This window comes from Vipera ursinii, assembly GCF_947247035.1.
Source record: "Vipera ursinii genome assembly, chromosome: 3".
NCBI lineage: Eukaryota > Metazoa > Chordata > Lepidosauria > Squamata > Viperidae > Vipera > Vipera ursinii.
The window spans coordinates 151,781,740-151,804,748 of record NC_139516.1 but is presented as its reverse complement, the minus strand read 5'-3'; the positions used below and the strand labels follow the sequence as shown (position 1 = coordinate 151,804,748).

The following is a 23,009-nucleotide window of genomic DNA, read 5'->3' as shown; positions in this document are numbered from 1 at the left end:
CTGGAATTTCTTAACTGCAGCTATGAAACTGGAATTTCTGAAATGCAACAGATGGTAATTGTATTCAGTTCAGCAATGAGAACTAGTGAATTTTATTCAAAGTCTGATAATAAATTACTTCCTATTAAAACTCCAGGTCTAAAAGTTACCTGTAAAAGTAAACAAAAGCTAGACTCTAAATTAAATAAAGCAAGCTCATTCCTTTGGAAACACTTTAATACACAATTGTATACAGTAAATAACAAAAAAGGCTAAAAGTAGAAAAATACACCATAAAACAATTCTATTTTCTTTCTAGGCATCTCAGGAATATATTCATATTTTCTCTATAAACCATTTTAACAACTTGTGGCATTTCAGAATAGATAAGCAGAGCTGAGAGCAGGGCTCTTGTAGGCTTGTCTGTTAGTGTCTTACCATGCTGCTGGTATTTTAGATTTCTGAGGATAGGTAGCTCCACAAGGTTTAGAAAACAAATAATATAGGTTGCCTTCCCCCAAATTAATATTTTAATTATTAAAGACTCAGTGAATTCATTTTAATTCTAAATCATTAGAGAAACTTAAGTGTAATTGTTTATGTTAGCTTAGAACATAGACAGGATTCTAAGTTCCAGTTATTCAATATTGTTAGCAAATTAGAAAGTGAAATCAATGGTCACAAAAATGGGAGCATTTGTCTAATAAATACTTTAATAATAAAAATATAACGCACATCCCATGTTATTGTGGTGCATTACTAAACTAGCATTCATGCTGCAACTTTTTCAAATAAACAGAAAACTTAAGTTTACACAGACAGATCTAACAATGACCAGCAGGGGGTGCTGATTTAAAACGAAATTATTCCAGCAATAGCAATTCCTCACCCATGTAAGATTTTGTACATACAGTACAGACATATACAAACACAAAATCATTTGGTCAACATTTCATTTCCAAAAGGGGCAGGGGAAAGGAGTAAATACAGCATGTCCTCAACTATAGTCAATATAGAAAGCCATTCTTTAAAGGCCACCTTTTCAGATTTAGGTGCAATACAGTCAATTCTCTGTGTGAAAAAAGCTAGGAAACAATTACCTAGTGGCAGAAAATAGGTTTTTGGAAGATAACGAAATTGTTATCCTCTGAGATTAATTGATGAAGCAGAAATCTTATTTACAATTTTCATGAGTTATACCAAACAATACTTTTATGTCTAATCACAAAAATTGTCCTTCCTGGAAAGTAACATATCTCACACGTCAGATCATTTATGAGAGTGATGGTTCTCGCTCTTCTGCATGTAAGATCGAATTGTTCCAGGAGGCACTTCCAGAAAGAAATACAACTCAAAGCATCCACTAAAGTGTTATCACAGTTCCATCCTCTTCAATGCCTCCTTTGGGAATAACTAAACTATGTCGAGGATCAGTTTTTAAGGAACTAAGGATTTTGTGAATATTGCCATTGCTTTCTCGTCCAAAGCTGTTGAATACTAGGTCTCTCTGTAGTCTGTGGCTAAGACTGTTGCCATTGATTCGGGAAAGGCTACCAGAAGGAAGACTGTGAGATTTTGGAATGGGCTGTGGTTCCAGGCAGCCTTCAATTACGATGTCAGTATCCTCGTCACTCTCCATTTCGTCAGGGTGGAAGTTCTGCAGGACGTGAGAAGAAGGCAAACTGTGATGGCTGGCAGTGCTGTCCGTAGACTGGCCAGAGCTCCCAGACATCCGACTGCTTCTGATAATATTGTTCCTTTGGTTTGCTGGCTTGACTGTGATGATAAGATTATGGCTATTGGCAATCATCATGTCCGTCACCTGATCAAGGGTTTTTCCTGCCACTTCTATCCCATTTACTTCCAAGACTTCATCATTGACAGCAAGCAAGCCTGTACTCTCGGCTAACCCCCCAGGAACCATCCGTGAGATGAAAATGCCAGGAACTTTTTCCAACCCATGGGGAGTCACTCTTACACTGGTCCCATCGCGAATGTAAAATCCAAGTGGTTTCTCACACCCGTGACGATACAGTCGTACTCTTCTATGAGTTTCAGGCAGAATATCCACATCAATGATGGAAGACACGGGTCTGAAGTCCTGAGGCATGCTGATATTAACATGGGGACGCCGGCGAAAGTTGTCATTCCGGAGAGTCACCAGAGCTTTCTTTTTCCTTGTTAAGGTGTTTGAACCAAAATTTCCATAATCTGCTTCATCTGTAAAGAGAGAGGGGAAAAATTAATACTTCGGACTAAATCCTTTGTAGACCATCTTATGCAACAAAAAGAGCCTTAACTCTCACTTTCATAATATGCCAACATTTAAATATGGTTGAAACATTGCTGTGAGGGAGACTGTCACTTAAAGACTGTGTTACTAATAAACATGTATTTTGAAATATTGGAAGAAATGTCTAGACTCTAGATTGGACAAAGAAAAAAGTGGCAGGCTGTTGTTAGGATGAACATGAAGCAAGAGACCCAAACTATTTGGTGACAAACATAATGTTTGCTTCCTAGAGGAAAACTCCCAAAATGAAATGCAATTTGTGGCCACTATGAAGAGAAAGCTAGAAATAACAGCAACACATATATGTCTGGCAGTTTACCACTCCTTCAAAGTCATATATGAAGCAACTGGCTAAGACAACAAGATTATCTTTTAAAAGACTGTAGGCAAGTAACCGATTAGCAGACTAGACTGATTGGCTGCCAGTCATCATTGATTAATCAATAATATATGAATTTGCAAATTGCACCAGAGCACTGTTGCTTTTAAAAGGTACTAGTAGTTCATCTCTTAAGAGCACAAAGCCGTATTTCAAAGCCATATGTAGTTCCTAACGGCCTTGTTAGTTATAGATTATTGTAATGAACACTGTAACTTAAAATATATAAGCATTTTTGTAAAGGCCTATGTTAAAACTGTTGTGGTCTAAGATATAAAATATGCATGTGTAGGCAGACAAAAGCATATTTTAAAGGAGTCCTGGCAACCTGATGCTTGTAAATATGGGAAAGATGTGTAACTGCTCCTGTCAAATGTGGGAAGCATCCCTTATTCTATTGTCTTTAAGCAAACCTTCATTCAAGACAAAAATATCCCATTTATTTTCCGCACCAGATCATCCTGCAGTAGCAGATGAGTAAGTCACCAAGAACTTTTGAAAAAGGCCTCAAACAGATCAATACTTCAAACTGAAGATGGATAAAGAAATGATTGGGCCTGACATTTCACCCTAATACCACAATCTCAACAAAACAATGTTAATTCCATCCCCCCCCCCCCCCGCAAACTTCATGATACAAAACTGAACCTCAATGGGGGCGGGCTTCCTTTTTCAAACATTTTCTCCAAAGATTAACGAGAGGCAATTTTGGCCTCCTGGAAGAAAATATTTAAATGTTTAGAAGCAAGATTGTGGGAGACAATGGAATGAAGAACCAGTGTCAGGAGACACAGGTGGGGTTTTTTGTAGCCACTTTATTAATCTCAGGCAGAAAATCAATATGCACGATTACTTGAGAGACCCAAATATATAACTCATGATCTAGCACGCCAGAAGCAAGCTGTCAGGGCCAAAAACAGTAACTACAGTTAATGCAGCTTTACATAAATTGTTTGAAAAGACCATCAAGAGACAGAGAGGATTTGTGCAAATGAGAAGATGTCAAGTAAGCCATCTTTAACCAAATTAAAGGTGCAAAACTTATAGCCTATTATTGAGGTGGTTTTCCTAAGCATGTGCCAAAAATCCTATATAGTTGTAATTTTTACTATGTCAGATTGGGAAAATGTATTAAATGCCTGATGTATAACTATATCAACTGTACAGTATTTAATATTTAACAATGTTTAATTAAAATTTGTGTTGGTGCTCACCATTTTTTAAATGCAGCCCTAAATATTTCACTCAAAGATTAAATTTGGCTCTCAAGTTCAAGTTTTGCACATTAAATAGGGAAAGAGGTGCTCATCATCAGTTATAAACAGTCTCTTTCAAACACACACACACACACACACACACACACACACAGAGGAAAAATGAAGGAAATTAGCCAACTGGTCTAGGCCAGGGGTTTCCAAACTTGGCAACTTTAAGACTTCTGGACTTCAACTCCCAGAATTCTTCAGCTAGCCATTCTGGTTTTCTGGTCTACACTATGAGGCAGCAACCTGCATATTCAACTGTAAGGCGCAAGACACTGAAAATACATATGCAGAAAATAGCCCAACACAACCCTCTCTCCTGACAAGAACAAAGCTGAGAAAGTGGGTCCCCTCCCAGCCTCCCAGGAATCTGACATCAGAATGTATGCAGATGCCTGGCAAGTATGGCAGAGGCTTCCTGTTGCTGCACCTTTGCTTCCTTGAGGCCAAAGCCAAGATGAATACCAGGACAAGTTAAAGCAACTTGCTCTGAAGGTGGGGCTGATGAATTGCTACTTGCTAAACTGCTGAGAGTCTGAGATCCAGTTAGGCAGCTGTGAGGTTAGGGCGCATCCATTTGCCTCCTGCATTGCTCATAATGTCCAGTGAAGGATGCTTCTTTTTTGGAACGGAAATACTACTTATTTTATCATCTGAGCATCCTGAATGAGATTTTGCCGATCTCTGAGATATTCTTTTAAACATGAAGAGGACAAGAAACTTTCCAATTAAACTAATCTTAAAGTATTTGTACAAGTTAAAGAGATGGACTAGGTGAACTGTTTACATCCCAAGATTTTTCAAAGGTGGAGGGATAGGTGTAACATAAATCCGATCTTTACTTCCCTGTAACTCTTTGCATTGAACAGGGTTTCTAAGCTCATTCGAGGACCAGAAGGGTTTACCGCTGATCAGAGACTGGGGATTCACTGTATGTTTCTGAATTTATGTCTCCAGAAAGTTATGAGTAATAAGTAAAAGTAATACAGAACATTTTCATCACTAGGATTTCTTTTGATTCCCATTTTTTATCTTATATTCTGATTATCCCACCAAAGATATTTTCTTCTTCTTACTCCAATAAGGTCTGGGAAATAGTTGGGCAAGTATATCTTTAAAAACTTAAAAGTTTGTTGTGGTTCCTGAATGTTCCATATGTTTCACTTTTCCTAGTCTGAGGCTGTTGAGGTCTACTGATATACCACGTCTCCAACCCAATGCGAGGAAAGTGGCTTTAAGTACCATTTTCATTTTACCTGTGGCTTCCATGTAAACACTGAAATCTGCGAGATGAACGTAAACCTTTACGGCCTGATCTTAAAAGAGAAGGGGAGGAGAAAAGAAAATATTTCCAGAAGAGCTGACTTAAAAAAAAACATGACATACATGCACACCCACACAGAAACAGACAGATCTTTAATACCAGAAGCACTGCTCTCTTGCTTGGACAGCTGCTTTTCACAGGAATTGCCTGCCAGACAAAATACCAAAGCTTGGCCAGATAAGAATAGGTAAACAAGCAAGATTCCACAGAGAAATCAGACTGCTAGGCTCATATAGGAAGAATTTGTTTTGGACCTGGTGTTTTCAGTCCACGCACACTCCTGGTAGATTATTTCCTCTGATAATGCTGCATTGTCAGTTGATAGACTGGAAACTATATCAGAAGCAAAAGTACTATCACAAGGGGACTAACTTATTTCGTACAGCTTTAAGAATGAAACAAGTCTTTAAGGACTATGGGATGCCCTCCACACCATATTGTCATTTCCTGAATGCAAAGATCAAAATAAATAACATTTTGATCAGGCTCATGGTTCCATAGAGATCAACACAATGTTTTTTATACAATGATAACATTTGGCTGGGGAACTGTTCCATCATTTGTCATAAAATGATGGGAAAGTCAGAGATACAGAAATGTTTAAAGGAAACAGATATATAGTGAACTTTGACTTTAGGCAGCTTCCTTTGGACAGCAGATGTAAGCAAGAAAGGAACACAAAGTAGCATCCATCCAAGCCTATTTATGCTGACCAAGTTTACCTAGAAGTTCTAAATGAACAGTTTTACCAAAAGCAAAAAGAGAACCATCTTGGCCCACACTGGAAACAAACAAAAAATGTAGTCTTTGAATTCTTCAGAAATCCTAACCTAGAAAAGGAAAGTTGACAAAAAAAAGTTGGGGGGGGGGAAGGGAGAAAACACATGATCAAATCTCTCAGAGTTCAAACTTACACCTAGGTCCCATCAAAATCATCAACAAATCCTAAACAAATGGGGGAAAAAAACTGATTTGGCAATCATGAGCAGCACACACCCAACTTTGCAATTGCTGGTTCACTCACTATTACACTTAATCATAAGAATTTTCTTCTCTGGGCACATCTTCATTGCTTATGGTTTCCCATTTATTCCCATCCCCCCCTTCCCCCACCTCAAGCTCCTGGAGTGTGCTTCCTCCCTTTTTCTACAGTCTTGATTATTTTCTTCTCTTTAGTATCTCAATGAAATCACCTTCACTTAAATCTCATCAGAAATCGTTCTTTGCTAAAGACCAAAGTTTCAGCTGTGACTCCAATTTCCTTGGCTGTCTGCTGCCTTCTATCTCTGGCCAGATTGATCCTCTATATTTCTGTAATCACTTCTGATACTTTCTACAAGAGGAAGCTTTCTCTACTCCTCACTACTTGTCCTTGGGGGTCTCTATGGGATCTGTTTGTGGGCACTTTATTCCTTCCCACGTATTAAATGAGGTATATACGATGACATCCAACTCCTCTTCCTGGATCTCCCATGCTCATATAACCCTGAATCTTCAATATCCAACCTGCTCTCAAGTTTTATTACCTCTTCTATAACAATATTATAAATATCAAATCCTTCTGCTCCACCCTGTTGGCCAACCACACCTTACTTCTGATCCAAATTGTTTGGCCATCTCCTTTCTAGACTCTTCTCTTATCGTTTCTTCGTCCTCTCACTATTTCCTAGCATGTCACTCTCAAATGATTTCATCTATGCTCAAGTTTATTGTCCATGTTAGCTATGGGTTTCTGGCAATTATCATTCCACACTTAGTTATTACAAGACTAATGTCAATCAATAACATCTTATTATTTGGGGCTGAAAGCCAGATTAGTCCTTTGAATGCAATGCCATGAACTGCTTTCCCCCAAAGGCAGGGCAAAAGCTGTATTTTAGTTTATTTTAATTAAAACTAAAATTAAAAATGTTAAGATGATTCTTCCACATGTCTTTAATTTTCTCCATTTCTTACATTAAACATTTTACTATATTATCAACTAATTATCAAGGGGCTCTGCAAACGGCAATTAAGATTTTGGGAGCAAACATGGTTCAATAATCTCAGGTCGTTCACCTTGGACTAATTATTAAGACTTTATGTTGACTTTGGGGTTACTCCTTGAACCAACTCAAATTTGCCCTTCCTTGGCCTTCTCTATGCTTTATTTTATCCCTACCCTTGAATCTATCCTTACAGACTCCAAGACTTCCTGTACTTTAACCTTTGTTCATTGCTTGCTCCCTTTTAAAGAATTAAAGGTAACTTGTCAAAGAGGACATTTTGCAGCTGAAATGGCAAAGATTCATCTTTCAAAGAGATTTACATATGAATTTCTGTCCCAAGGAGCACTGGTTTTAACTGGTGAGTCTACCTTTTAAGGCAACATCTGCTTTTTATAACTCATACAAATGCAGAATTATTATATTACCAAATCAGTACGAACATTCTAAACAAGATTGTAAGTGTGAAAAATGGTGGTAAATCACCTTTTTCAGTGCCGTTATAATTTTGAATGGTCACTAAACCTACTGTTGTAAGCCGAGGACTATCTATACTTGCACAATCTGTGAGTATTTTTTACTGTGTGCCCCCTAGCTCTGCCTCTGCTTTGATATTTCCTACCTCCACAACCCGTCAAAAGAAAATCATCTAAAATGCTACAAAGGTAATATTCAAAGTAGGTAGTCTTTCCTTTGTTCAAGAGAAGGTGTTCAACATCACTTTTTCTCTTCATCATCTTGACCACTGCAAAACAGCCACAGTCATTTTTAATCAGGTCAGCCAATGGCAAAGCCAGTGAGTCTCCCAGGGAAAAATTACATTCATGAACATTTCCTTTTCCTATCAGATGAACACAAAGTTTGAAAGTAACCATCATATTTCCTTTTCTGACAGATTTCTCATTATCTTTATAGTGGAAGTACAGCCAAAATAAGCATGATACAGCAAGGGAAATCCACCAACTCTGTTCAAAGGGTGAGGAAAGCAAACTAAAGTTTATGGAACTGAACTGACATCAGAAAACTTCCAAACATCCACTATAGATTCTTAAATGTAGCTAAAAATTCATGTATTGGGGGCTTTTTGAATATAAGTTTGCACTGTGATAAAAAGGGGCTACTACCATATCATCCCTTAAAGCAGGGGTGTCAAACTTAATTTCATTGAGGGCCGCATCAGCATTGTGGTTGCCCTCAGGGGGCCAGGTGGTTATGGCCAGGGTGGGCGTGGCCTCCTGGGTGGGCGTGGCTAGAGTGCGTATGGCCTACTGGGTGGGCGTGGCCAGCTCTACATCGTTCGCATCAAGGGTGCCTATGGGGGCCTGGGCAGGAGTGGGACAGATCTGAGGGTCTCTGACAGAAGGAGGGTCTCTGGGCCAGGGCCAAGGCAGTGGGGGCCGTTCCCTCACTGTTTCCAGGATGGCTTCGCGGGCCACATGAAACCACTTTGTGGGCCGGATCCGGCCCCCGGGCCTTGTGTTTGACATGTCTGCCTTAAAGCAATTAAAGGAGCACATCCTGTGGGTATAGCAGGTAAGAAATTGGATCAAGAGACTGTGAGTTCTAGTCCTGCCCTTGGAATGGATGCCAGCTGGATGATCTTGGATCAGTCACTTGCTCTGAGCCCAACCTACCTCACAGGACTATTTTTGTGGGGGAAAGCATGAGGTGGAAGGACTATTATGTATATTGGCCAACTTTAGTTATTTAAAAAAATAACAAAGTGGAATAAAAATCAAATAAATACCCTGGGTTCAGATTCACTTTCACTATTGAAACTCACTGGGTCTCTGAACCAACCACTTTCAATCCAATCTATCTCACAGGATAGTTGCAGGAATAAAATGAAGAGTCCATCATGCAAACAGATTTTAGCTTCTGGAGAAAAAGATATAAAATACCACAACTTTATCCTCAAAATATTTTTTATTTTATTGTGCAACAGTTACATTTTACCTAGCCTAAATAAATAATAATCAAATATCTCTTGCCTTGATACAAGCGGTTACCAACAACTGGTTGCGTGTAACCAGTCATTCACACAAGCAATACGTGGCTTGTCAAACATCTCAGTTTGACTTTGAATTGAAATGTGTGTGTGAAAAATAATTTAGTGTTATCCTTCAGAAGTATGTTGTTATGTCTAGCCAGCCTCCTTCCAGCTAATACTCTCCAAGTGTGTGGATCCATTTCCATATCAGACATCCAGGAAGTCACTGTACATGCTGGCTGGGGAAGATGATTATTGTAGTAACACATGGAGAGGGTGTCACAATATAGCAATACCATGGAGCTCAGCTGTTATGGAATTATGGGTTTGCTTTTGAGTGCTATGCAGGAGCCATTCCTGGCTCTTGGGAACATAGCCAGCAAGTTCGTGGCTTGCTGGGAAAACTGTCGCTTTATCCAATGAAAGAATAGAGTACTTTAAAAAAAACCAACCTAAAAAAATCTAGCGTTTTTATGACCTTAGGGATGTGCCTGAGCAATACTCAGTATCAAACTTAGCAAGTCAGGAGATCAAATGCATTAGGACGCAGCTGTGCCTTCGTTTTAATCAGTTTTACACAGTTGCCAAGTCTCCAGGATGCCAAGCTTTTTTTTTCCAGACTGGCAAGCCAACGCATCCACCTGTATGTTGGGAGGAAAAACAGCCATTTCACCCCCAAGTGGGCTGGGTCCCTTGTTTATCATCTGTGTCCTGATGGAATCAGGCATCACAGTTCATCAGCATCGCCGCTGCATCCAACTTAGTTCCCAGGTGCTCCGCCCAAAAGAGCTGCTTTGGAGAAAGCATACACCAGGGCATGACTCCAGGGCAGTCCTGCAGCCAGACTCCAAGGACGGTAACAAGGAGCTCCACTTGGGAGGCAGGCAGTTCATCATCCCATGCGAGGATAAAAACTGGTAACCCTTGAGCACCTTTCAGACAGGCCAAGTTGAGCCCTGAGAATGCAAGAAACCAAGAATAAGGAAATGAAGGGCAGTGGGTGCCCCGGGTGAGCCTCTGGAGAATCCAAAGAGAAGGAGGGATGTAAATATTGGCAGTGGAATGAAAGAAAGAGAAAGAGAAAGTATCAAGTGTCATACCTTCCAAATAATGTATTCTAGATTCTTTTGGGGCACACGTTGCTTGCCGTGGTACCTTCTCTAGAGAAAAAATTCTCCCTCTGTAGCTTGATTGCTTAGGTTTATAGCAGTCTTTTGGGGAATTTTTTTTTAGTCATATGCTTTTATTCATATCTAATGGAAACACCCTTAGCAAGTCTTAGCAAGCTGAGCATCAGCTTGATTGCACCAGCATCACTGGCCTGATGTCTACATCAGAGGTCCCCAACCTTTTGAGCATCAGGAACCGGTTACATGGTGAGAAGTTTTTCCGCGGACTGGAGGGGGCATGGTTTTGTGTGCTGCCTGCATCCCGTGGATGGGGCTTTGTTTGTTTGTGCAGCCCAGTTGCTGGCATGCTGCAGCCTGGTACTGGTTCACAGACCGGGGGTTGGAGACCTCTGGTCTACATAATACTAAGCCATAATAGTTGAGTTGGAAGATGTTTCTGGAGGTACACTGAGAATTTTGAGAATGTGTTGGCTGTTGCTTGGACTTTTTCATGCATAGATGATTGTCACGCAGGACATCGCAAGTTGTACAGTATCAAAATACTACCTGTTAGCCTTTTAAGCCACCTTCTTACAGTGGTTGTTTACCTTTGGCCTTTTTGGAAAAGCAATAAGTACATTTTCAAGTAAAGCATTGGCTGCAAGCCTTCCTTTTCATTTTTTAAGAAATCCCATGGGGCTCTAAGGCATATTTGAAAATATTGTAAATGCAGTGCTGGAGTTTTCTTTATAAGATGCCAACTTCCCAATTTGTAATAATTATTTTTTATTTGTCTCAAAATTTCCGTTCCATCTTCAGGTATAAAACATAGGGAATAATGTAGTGAGTCACAAGGCAGCTGACATTAACAGGTGCTAGCTTGTGTGTCAAATATTAAACAAAAGATAATTACTGGGACAAAATGTTCACGTCAAACTACATTAAGTAGCAAATTTGATGGGTTTCAAAGCAGTGCAGTACCGAGGTACCACTGTATTTTAAAATCTAGATCAGACATGTCAAACTCGCAACATCACGTGACGTCACACAACATATCGGGACTGTTTTGCCATTGTCTTTTTGGGGTCTCAAAAGAGTGAATTAAAAAAACAACAACTGTACATCTTGTTCCCTGCACTTTTCCAATCCTGAAGTTTAATAGAGAAAATAATTAAGACTGTCATTACATTATATGACTATCCCTAAATGGAATATAACTGTAACGAAATGTTTAGTTTTTGAAGCTTGTAACTATTTCTTTACATCCTAAACTTGATCTAGGTGACATCAACTTGAACTCTTTAGTTAACTTCTCCCAGTTCTATGTGAATATAAGAGTTATTTAAAATAAACATAACAGTAATGGAATTGCTTTGATATAATTGTAAAACAGTAACCTGGAAAATTGATGCATATCACTGCAGTATTTTTTTGGTTGCACCAGTCCCGAAATGTATTTTTCCACAGGAATATTGGTGTATAGGAATGCAGTTTTAAATTATGTTTACTTTTATGCTTCTATGGCCAATACAGTACAAATACGCCAGATTTCCTATTTAACTATATTCCCCAAATGATGGCATTCAACTATTTTTTACTATTGTTCCCTCTGATTATGCTTATTACTGTAAAAACATGCTAAGAAGAAGTAGGGAGACTCCTTGACAACTCTTTTAATCAGTAGGTTCTAACATTTTTATTCAGTGCTGTCCAAATAACAACAACAAAACAAACAAACAAATATATTTCCAAACTGAGAAAGTGGAAAAGAGTGCAGATTCACTGCATTTGTGCAGAGACAGCCATTACTTTGCCAGAAGCGATGGTCTGTAAGCAGAGCAGATCCTGCAGTCTTTTCTGCAACTTTGGCTCAAGTAAAGCCCTCCACTTTCATGACAAAACTGTGGGCAACTATGTTTTGGGGAGGAATGGGGTAAAGGTTATATCAAACTTTTATGTAGGTGGGTGGGACTGCACTCCCTAAATTGGGTGGGTGGATAAGCTTAATAGCAACTAAATCACAATTAAGTTTTCCAATAATCAAATGCAAATCTGTAATTAATATGATTGCCCCTTCTGATACATATAAAATGATATGGAAGTAACAACTTTGGATGAGTTTCATGACATCACTCAACATTAGCAGGCTCCAATGGAGTCCTGGGGCATAGGTTACACACCTATATCCAGTGGTGGGATTCAGCCGGTTCGCACCAGTTCGGCAGAAGCAGTAGCTAATTTTTTGTTGCCCAGGCCCAGAATGGACTTCCGAAGTGGCATCCTCAGAACCGGTTGTTCATATATTTGAATCCCACCACTGCCTATCTCCCAAAGAGGTCCCATGGCTTTGAGGAGAAGGAGAGGTTCAGAAAGTTTCATTTAAAGGCAGAGCATAGTAAATCAGCTGAAGGCAAACCTTTGGGAACCTAAATAAAGACAGCTGGCCCCATGTTGTAGTTCAGACTGATTACTCTATTTCCTTTACTTGTGGTATCAGAGGATCCCACACTCCTGTTGCAGCAGTACAGGTAGTCCTTGACTTACGACAGTTCCTTTAATGACTTAAATTACAATGGCACTGAAAAAAGTGACATGTCTGTTTTTTATTTTATTTATTTATTTATTAGTTGAATTTATATACCGCCCTATTCCCGAAGGACTCAGGGCAGTTCACAGGGCAAGTTAAAAATAATACAAAAGAGAATAAAATTAAATTAAATTCATACAGCCCACAATTAAGATAACATTAAAAATTAAAAATTAAAAATTTAATTTAATTTAATTTAATTTAATTTAATTTAATTTAATTTAATTTAATTTAATTTAATTAATATAATTTAAAAACCCTCAGTCCAGGCCAGACAATTCAAACAACCAAGTTTTTAAATCTCGGCGAAACGAGCGAAGGTCGGGGGCAGTCCGAAGCTCCATCGGCAGTTCGTTCCAAAGGGCAGGCGCACTCACAGAGAATGCCCTCCCCCTGGGGATCACCCGCCGGCAATCTCTAACCGGCGGAACCCTAAAGAGGCCCTCCCTATGGGCGCGCACAGGATGATGGGAAGCTGATGCTGGCAGCAGGTGCTCCCTAAGGTAATCCGGACCCATGCCATTTAGGGCTTTATAGGTCATCACCAGCACCTTGAATCTCACCCGGAGGGCAACTGGAAGCCAATGCAGCTCGCGGAGAAGAGGTGTTACATGAGAGTATCGGGAAACTCCCATTACTACTCGCGCAGCTGCATTCTGCACCAGCTGAAGCCTCTGAGTGGTCCTCAAGGGCAGCCCCATGTAGAAAGCATTGCAGTAGTCTGACCGGGAGGTCACGAGCGCATGAGTGACTGTACGCAGGGCATCCCGGTCCAGATAGGGCCGCAACTGGCGCACCAGGCGAACCTGGGGAAAAGCCCCCCTGGTCACGGCTCCTATATGATCTTCCAAACTGAGCCGTGAATCCATGAGGACGCCCAAGTTACGAGCCTTATCAACAGGGGTTAACACCTCACCCCCCATCGTTAAAGATGGAGAAGAATGGTTCACTCGAGATGCCAGTACGCACAGCCACTCAGTCTTGGCAGGATTGAGTCGGAGCCTGTTTCTCCCCATCCAAACCCAAACCGCCTCCAGGCAACGGGACATCACGTCGAGGGCATCACTGAGTTGGTTCGGGGTGGAAAGAAAAAGTTGGGTATCATCAGCGTATTGATGATACCCCACCCGGAAACCACGAATGATCTCGCCCAGCGGCTTCATATAGATGTTGAACAGGAGGGGAGAGAGGACCGACCCCTGAGGAACTCCACAAACGAGAGGCCTCGGGGCGGACCTCTGCCCTCGATGGTATCAAAAGCCGCTGAGAGATCTAATAGGACTAGGACAGAGGAGCAACCCCTGTCCCGAGCCCGCCAGAGATCATTCATCAGCGCGACCAATGCCGTCTCCGTGCTGTACCCGGGCCTGAAGCCCAATTGGTACGGGTCAAGATAATCAGTTTCCTCCAGGAACAGAGGAAGCTGTTGCGCTACCACACTCTCAAAAACCTTCGCCAAAAAGCAAAGGTTGGAGACCGGATGATAGTTATTCAAAATAGCTGGGTCTAGGCAGGCTTCTTGAGAAGGGGTCTCACCACTGCCTCCTTCAAGGCGGCAGGGAAGACACCCTCACTCAAAGAAGCAGATATCACTGCCTGGAACCAGCCTTGTGTCTCCTCCTGAGCTGAATAAACCAGCCAGGAGGGGTACGGGTCCAATAAACAGGTGGTAGAGCTCAGCCCCCCCATAATCCTGCCCACCTCCTTGGTAGTCACAGGATCAAACTCAGTCAAGATAATACTACTCTCAAGACCGCTCGATTCCTCCCCATCAGACTCTGCCCAGTCAGAGTCCAAACCAGTCCGAATCTGAGCGATTTTGTCCACCAGATGTTGGCTGAACTCCTCGGCCCGCCCCTGTAAGGGCTCCTCCCTTACCTCCTGATTAAGGAAACTTACAACCATTGCAGCATCCCACAGTCAGATCAAAATTCAGATGTTTGGCAACTGAAACTCATGTTGATGAAGTTTGCAGTGTCCCAGGGTCATGTGATCATCTTTTTCAATCTTCTGACAAGCAAAGACAAAGGGGAAGCCAGATTCACGTAGTTAGTAACTGTGTTACTAACTGTGTTACTAACTCAACAATTGCAGGGATTCACTTAAAAACTGTGGCCAGAAAAGTCATAAAATGGGGCAAAGCTCATTTAACAAATGCCTCACTTAGCAACAGAAAATTAGGGCTCAATTGTGGTCATAAGGCAAGGACCACCTGTATGTGTATGCTGAGCGCCAAAGAATTGAGGCCTTTGAACTATGGTGCTGGAGTAGACTCCTGTGAGTCCCTTGGACTGCAAGGCGATCAAACCGGTCAGTCCAAGAGGTTATCAATCCTGACTGCTCTTTAGAAGGCCAGATCCTAAAGTTGAAACTCAAATACTTTGGCCACCTAATGAGTAGGAAGGACTCACTGGAGAAGAGCCTAATGCTGGGAAAGATTGAGGGCAATAGAAGAAGGGGACAACAGAGAATGAGGTGGCTGGATGGAGTCACTGGAGCAGTAGGCATGAGCTTAAATGGACTCCAGAAGATGGTAGAGGACAGGAAGGCCTGGAGGAACGTTGTCCATGGGGTCACAATGGGTCGGACACAACTTCGCCACTAACAACATGTGTACATTGTCTAAATAAGATAAGAAAAAAATAACAGAGGTCCAAGGACTAAAACAAGGTTCCTCCTATTGCTGCTTAATAATATAGACAATCCAATCCGACACTTATAAGAAGTTGCACAGAAGTCCATATCAACTGGTGGCTTCACAATTGTGGAGGTCTCTTGCAGTACAGATCAAGCCTTCCCCCCATGTAATTAAAATGTGAATGAGATCCAGGAACCAATAGTACTATTTCCTTGGTCAGTCTGTGGAAAGTCAGATTCCTTTTCAACATATGGAACAGAGAGGCACATTCTATTTCTAAACAGGAAGCTGCATTGACACACTGCTACTAATAACAACATTGGACAATTATGAGACAAGATAAACATAGCCATGTGATTATAGGATTTGGCTGTCTCACTTTTATTAAATGTGTACAAAGGAGGTTCTGCAAGATATTTATCAGGTAAAAACAAACTCTCTTTTTCACACCTCCTATATACCAGGTGTCCTACTGATTTTCATTACTGCCAACATTACCACCTACTTAGATGAAGAAATTAAAGCCTTGAATAATAATGTCTCTAGAAATGATAAAGTGAATATAGCATGGCTGAGCAAAGCTTCAGTTTGAATCTCCCAGAGGTTCTTTGGAGCAGGGAGCTGGCATCTGTTTGCAACTGTTGGCAATTTGAAAGCAGCTGGGTTTTTTCTCAGATCCTAGGAAAAGGCCTTTGACAATACTGCCAAGTGATTACCTTCACACTTCTGGGTGCTCTGAAATATCTTTTAAAGATCAAATCTGAAGGGCTGCAGTCTTATTACATAGTCACATCTGGTCTAGTCATAGCCAGGCTGGAGAAACTCCCTGATTAAATTGTTATGCTGATAATGGAGGCAAAGAAAACATTTATATTTGTTATTACTGTTGAAAATGCACCTGGTTAGAGATTTCCTAATATAACTATAGCAGGTCATCAGAGAATTGAACGAGTTAAATAACTGGATAAACAACACTGAAGATTTCTGTCTCGTAACATTAAGTGTAATTATGGAACGCTGCTAACAAGTAATGAAAATGCAACGGCCAACTATTAGAGATTATTACCCAAGGTAGACAGAAGTTTAGCATAGGAGGAAATATGAGTCAGCTGGAACTGGTTTTAGAAAAGGAATGTGATTTTGTCAGTAGGAATTTTTACAGTGGAAACTACCCTTCTGGTCTTGCAAACGATGGCATTCCAATCGCTAGTGGCTAATACCTGGAAAATCAAAGCTTTTACATGCTTTTTAAAACTGAAGTGCAGAGTCTTTCCAGGCAGGGATTCTCAACCAGGTTAAAGGAGGGCAAAAATGTATTGCTGAGGGACCTCAACTCAGGCTACATCAGATACCTGGGCAATAGCATATTTATCCAAGTCATTTCAATGAAAAGAAATGGAGAATAACCATGGAAACAACTCAAGACTCTCTTGGCCAACCACGCCCCCCCAGAGCACGGAAAAGCCAAAAATCCAGTGAGGAACAGCACAGCTCAAGTTTCATCCCGGATAACTGGTTGCAACGCATCCCGCTTGCCAGTTTATCATAAATGCGTTTCTGAGATCACCTGGCAACTTTCTGCAAATTTACAAGCACCGCCCATAATCATGTTCCAGGCCCAGAACTGCTGCTGAGGCTCCTATAGTAACTGCAGCGCCTGCCAAAATACCCTATTTTCAAGCCTGTTTCATTTTGCGAGGCCTAAATGATTCTGCTGCGGCTTATATAATATCTGTGATTCATTTGGGTGAACAGACTTCAGGTACTCCTCGACGTACCACCACAGCTGAGCCCCAAATTTCTGTTGCTAAGTGAGACAGTTATTAAGTGAGTTCTGCCCCATTTTATGCTCGCCCTAGTTAAATGAAACCTCACAGTTGTGGAGTTGGCAACATGGTTGTTAAGTGAATCTGGCTTGGCCATTGATTTTGCCTGTCAGAAGGTAGCAAAAGGTAATCACACGAAACTGGGACACTACAACTGTCACAGATAGGAACCAATTGCCAAGAGTCTGAATTTTGATCATGTGAGCATGAGGATGCTGCAACAGGCGTGTGAAAAACAGTTATAAGCCATTTTTGGCAGTGCCATTCTAACTTTGAATGGTCACTAAACAAATCATTGTAAGTCGAAGACTACCTTCTATTCAGATAAGTAGGATTGGACCTTAAAGACGGTAGTGGGAAGCAATTTCCTTCTTGTTGCCAACAAAACCATATGGATTTATCCATGAAGACACCAGCACTCGAGCTTATCATAAAGGAGAGATTACCTTCTACAGCAGGGGTGTCAAACTCACAACGTCATGTGACATGTTGCGCCGTATCGTGACTTTTTTTGCCATTGCCAGCAATGGGGTAGGCGCGGTTTCGCTATGATGCATCCGGCCCATGGGCTGGCAGTTTGACACCCCTGTTCTACAGAATTCATTGAAGGTTATTTTTAAAGTTTCCCAACCATGAAAAGGCTAAGGAAGCAAGCAATAGTCTTCAACGTTGCCTTCCATTTGAAAACCTCTGTATGTTTTTTTTTTAAAGTAGCCTCCAAAACATGCTGTGGAACAGTTGATGGCTTAGGCCTTAGGAGAAAGTGTATTCGCTGGAGGGCCCCCTTCCAACCATGAAAAACTGCTAGATCAAAGCACTTTCTATGAATAGAAAGTATCAGATTCCACCCAAGCAAAACTGTTAAAAAGAACATCTGTAAATGGTTTTCAAAACTTCTAAACAAATGATATATGTTGTGTTGACTTTGTACATGTCTCCTTGAACCTGTATTTCACAAGGCTGATGATCTTTTGCCTAAATCTTTTGCCTAACCACTTAGCATAACAAGATATTAGCCTGAAAATTGATTTCTCATCCTTCTTTGAAATAATTCACAGAAGCATATATATTTCTGACATTACTCTCTCCCAACAATCCTGTGAGGTTGATTACATTAGAAAAATTATGGCCAAGCTCAGGACATTCAAATGAATTTCATAGCCAAATAGCAATCTGAACCACTATCTTTTCACATGGGTGTTTGGCTGATTCTCTAGATCAGGGGTATCAAACTGCCAGCCTGCAGGCTGGATGCGTCACGTGGAAGCTGTGTCCATCCCAGCTCCGGCAAGGGGAAAAAAGTCGTGATACATTGCAATATGTCACGTGACGCGGTGAGTTTGGCACCCATGTGCTAGATGAATAGGTGGGAGAAAAACAAAAAAATTAATAGCTGTCCTGGACTGGTCAAGTAACAGGGAGAAAGGATACCAAATGCAGTAGGAAACACAGAAAATGAAGACAAACCATCAAAGAACAACAACAAAAGAATCAAGCTATTTCTTCTTCAAAAATGAAGAAATTGGAATGAATTTTCACATCTTTTTGATTGCTGCAGTGATGCCTGGGCTACCTTCCCTCCCTCACTCAGAGAGAGTCTACAGATGAAAGAAAATGCCCATGAAACATCTTAGTTACATACTTAGGGAGGCACTATTGCTCCATGGTAGGAATGGAGGATGCAAGCCAATCTATAGCTCATTTTGCTAACACTGAATTTTTCATCTAGCTCTGTGTGAGCAACAGACACTCCAAGCTGAGACAATACTATCAGCCATGCCCTGGCATGCCCTAGCCACCCTTTTTTTTAGCCAAGCCTGGTAGGCAAAGTAACATAATACGTAAAAATTACTCCAGCTTCTAGTTTTCTAGATGATATGTACTTTTATAATCATTTAATCATCTACTACACTGCCCTGGCTATTCAAAGAATGGAGGAAAATCACATACACAGGCACAGAGAGATACAGACAGATACACACACACACGCACGCACGCACGCACTCTCAGACACAACTCTATTTCCTCCTCTTTACCAAGCAAAATAGAAGAATTTTTTTTCCCCTGGAGAGAAAAAAATGTATAGTGTGTTCTCTGTCAAGAAAAGAAGAGCCACTGGCAATCAAAATACTGAACATTGAGCATGCCCATGCATCTGCCACTCCAGGTGAGCACAAGAACAGGACTCTTCTGCCAAAGATGCCATCTGAGTGCCTGGGCAGGCTTCAGGAAGCAAAATACCTAAAAGGTTTGTCTGAATAAAGTTGTTAGAGAGGCTAAATGCAAGCAGAAATATCAATACAAAAAAAGAAGAAGCTCTGAGTGAGAGCTGAGAATATTAAGCATGCTGAATTGATTAAAAAAAATGGCAAGGTCTATTGAGAAGAGTGGGGTCAACACTACCTATAACCTTGCTTTAAATCAGAGTTTTTCAAACTTGGCAACTTTAAAATGTAGGAGTGTCCGACTGGGGAATTCTGGGAACCCACACACCGTAAAGTTGCCATGTTTGAAGAAACATTGCTTCAAATAATAATGACTGAGATAATTTATTGGCTTTATATTAAAAACATTTTTTTAAAAAAAACTTTGCAGCAAACAAAAAATATGGCTTAATACAAATAATGTGCATGATGATTAAGAGCTGCATAGATCTTCAATATTTAAAAAATTCTCCAATCTACGCCCCATATTCTTTTTCAAACTAGAGTAAAATAAAACTTTCAAAGTTACCCATACCATTACAATTAATCTTCAACCAAAATTGGGTCAGAGTATCTGCACGTACATAAATTTCAGCTTAAGAATAAAGTGTTTTGCAGCTGCAACATTTTAAGAAGTTTTGTTCTGAAAAGGTACAGGGAAGATTGGCACAATAGCTTCAAAGGACATATTGGATCCTAACATGGCTCACATGTAAACTATTCAATAAAACTATTTGCCTAAAAACAGCTTTTAAATAATTTATGTCCTTTTCACATAAATTTTTTTTGAAATGCTTTTCTAGTTTCCAGAAAAAGCTTTGGGAACAATGATCCTGCTTGAGTGTGATTTGTTTTCATTTGCTTAATGCAGGGATTTTCTGCTTCCTTCTATGAGGAAAAACTCCAAATTCACAAATGGGTCTTTTGTTTTAATTTTTTTTATAACTTTCACATTGTGCCAAAAACATTTTTTGCATGTTTCCCACTAACAACCCTGTCCTATGGCAGTGGATCTCAGACAAAATATGGCCTATGCAAAGAAGAAAAGGTCATTGTTGCCACAAAACCATTCAAGGATGCAAAAAGCTCCAGTTGAGCACAAAAAATATTAGACATTTATTTAGCAGGTGTAAAGACACCAAAATAGTTGTCTTTTTTACAACTTTCTGAAAGAAAGCAGGTATGAACCCACCCATAATGATTTTTTTCCAGTGGGATAATCTGAATAAATCAAACTAGGGCTGAACCCGGATATTGCTAATTCTTGCAGCACACAACATACTACAGACAAGTACATAATTATGCTATGAGGCACCATGGGCCAATTTTCTATGCATGAATGTTCTGCCTTTGATTTAATGGCCAACCTGTGTGGATTTTCAGGAGAAGCAAACCCCACACGCTATCTTTGGTGGGTAGAAAAGCACTCAGAATCAACACCTAGCTGCTATGAAAGGCCAATGGTTCCTCGGGGAGTATTTCATAGTCTTGGGGGGGGCTCCCCAGAATAGACAGTACATACACAGGAAGAAGTTGTAGGAAGTTTCATAACCTCAGGGGAGTTGTTGAGGCTCAAAAGGTAACTTTTCATAAAATAGTTTTACCAAGACCTATTTTATTAGAGAGAGAGAGATAGAATCAGATTAGTAGTTGTCTAGGACAGGAATTCTGTTGTCTAGGAATTCTGGGAGTTGAAGTCCACGAGTCATAAAAGAGCCAAGGCTGCCTACCCCTGGTCTAGGAGAACATGCAACAAAATTTAACTTAGCAAAGCCTACTAGCAAAATAAACATATAATCTTGGGACATCAAAATATCTGTTCCTACCTGGTGTCTTCCAGAGATATTGGAAACATAACAACTAACATTCTCCAAAGGAATAAATCCTAGTTCTGCTGTGAATGATCGTTCCAACATCAAGACTTTGATTACAGGTAGTCCTTGACTTACAACCACTTGTTTAGTGACCGTTCTAAGTTACAACAACACTATAAAAAGTGACTTAAAACTGTTTTTCACACTTAACGACCATTGCAGCATCCCCATGGTTACAGTTATGGGGCCACTGCCATAGACATTTTGTATATAATTACGTAGATTGTGTGCATATGTTTACTTCTCTTCTATCATGTTCTCATCATAAGCTAAATAATAATGGTCAAAATTCGGGCATTTGGCAAGTGGCATGTATTTATGATAGTTGCACTGTCCCTGGGATCATGTGATCACCATTTGTAACCTTTCCAGCTGGCTTCCAATAAACAAAGTCAATGGGAGAAGCCAGATTTGCTTAATGACAGCCTGTTTCAATTAACAACAAAGTGGCGGGGAAAGGATGCTAAATGGGGCAAAATTCACTTAACAACTGCCTTGCTTAGCAACAGAAATTTTGGGCTCAACTGCTAGGTTCCCCAAAGCAGACTCTGCTACTCTGGAACAAGATCACTGCCCAGAATGCAAAAACAGCATGAAAATGCACCACAAAACTAGAGGTAAAAAGAAGAAATTTGGAGTGCAATCATTCTTTCTCTGGGGAAAAAGCGGAACAATAGAGCAAGTACAAAAGCTGCATTCTGCACTGGATGGCTGTTCCCTCTCCAATCATTATTAATTAATTTCAAGAATTCAATGCCGCCTTTCAAAACAAAAGCTTCTCCGAGGCAATGTATAGTTGCTATAATAACACAGTCATACTGCATCAGCATAGAGAATTATGACTGCAAAAAAGAGTAGCATAGAAAATACTTAAAAATTTGTTAAGACTGCTGGCTTTGAAAACTATTCAAGTTTAAAATCCTATCTACCTTCTCTGTTTAAATAGCTTGGTTTTTTTTTTTACAGAAAACCTATCTAATTGATTACCTCCCCACCCCACCCCAAAAAAGGAAAGATACCAAACACACCGAAGAAGAAAGTTCCACAAATATGGGGCCACGAGTGCCTTACTCTACAGGTAGTCCTTGTCTTACAACCATTTGTTTAGTGGCTGTTTGAAGATACAATGGCATAAAAAAAAGAACTTATAGGACTCTTTTCACACTGTTGACCATTGGAGCATCCCCTTGGTCATGTGATCAAAATTCAGACACTTGGCAACTGCCTCATATTTATGATGGTTGCAGTGTCCTGGGATCATTTGTCACCTTCTGACAAGCAAAGTCAATGGGGAAGCCAGATTCATTTAACAACCGTGTTACTAACTTAACAACTCCGGTGATTCATTTAACAACTGGGTAAAGAAAGGTTGTAAAATGGGGCGAAACCCACTTAACTATCTCACTTAGCAACACAAATTTTCGACCCAATTGTGGTTGTGAGGACTGCCTGTATCTAAATAAAATAAAATCTCTGTAATTTAATTTTAATGCCTTGGCAGGTTTTATGAGGATAAGAGTTGCAGGTGTCTTATTTTCATCTACTTTGCAGATGAATTC

The 23,009-nt window shown here is 40.4% G+C and overlaps 1 protein-coding gene across 1 annotated transcript in view; it reads right to left on the bottom strand.

The window, feature by feature from the left end:
- PARD6G (par-6 family cell polarity regulator gamma) overlaps positions 1–23,009 on the bottom strand; it is an 82,787-nt gene continuing 59,778 nt past the window's right edge. The window contains exon 3 of the mRNA XM_083357712.1: positions 1–2,199. Within this exon, the coding sequence (XP_083213838.1) occupies positions 1,343–2,199 (857 nt within the window). The 3' untranslated portion in view covers positions 1–1,342. The remainder of the gene's footprint in view (positions 2,200–23,009) is intronic.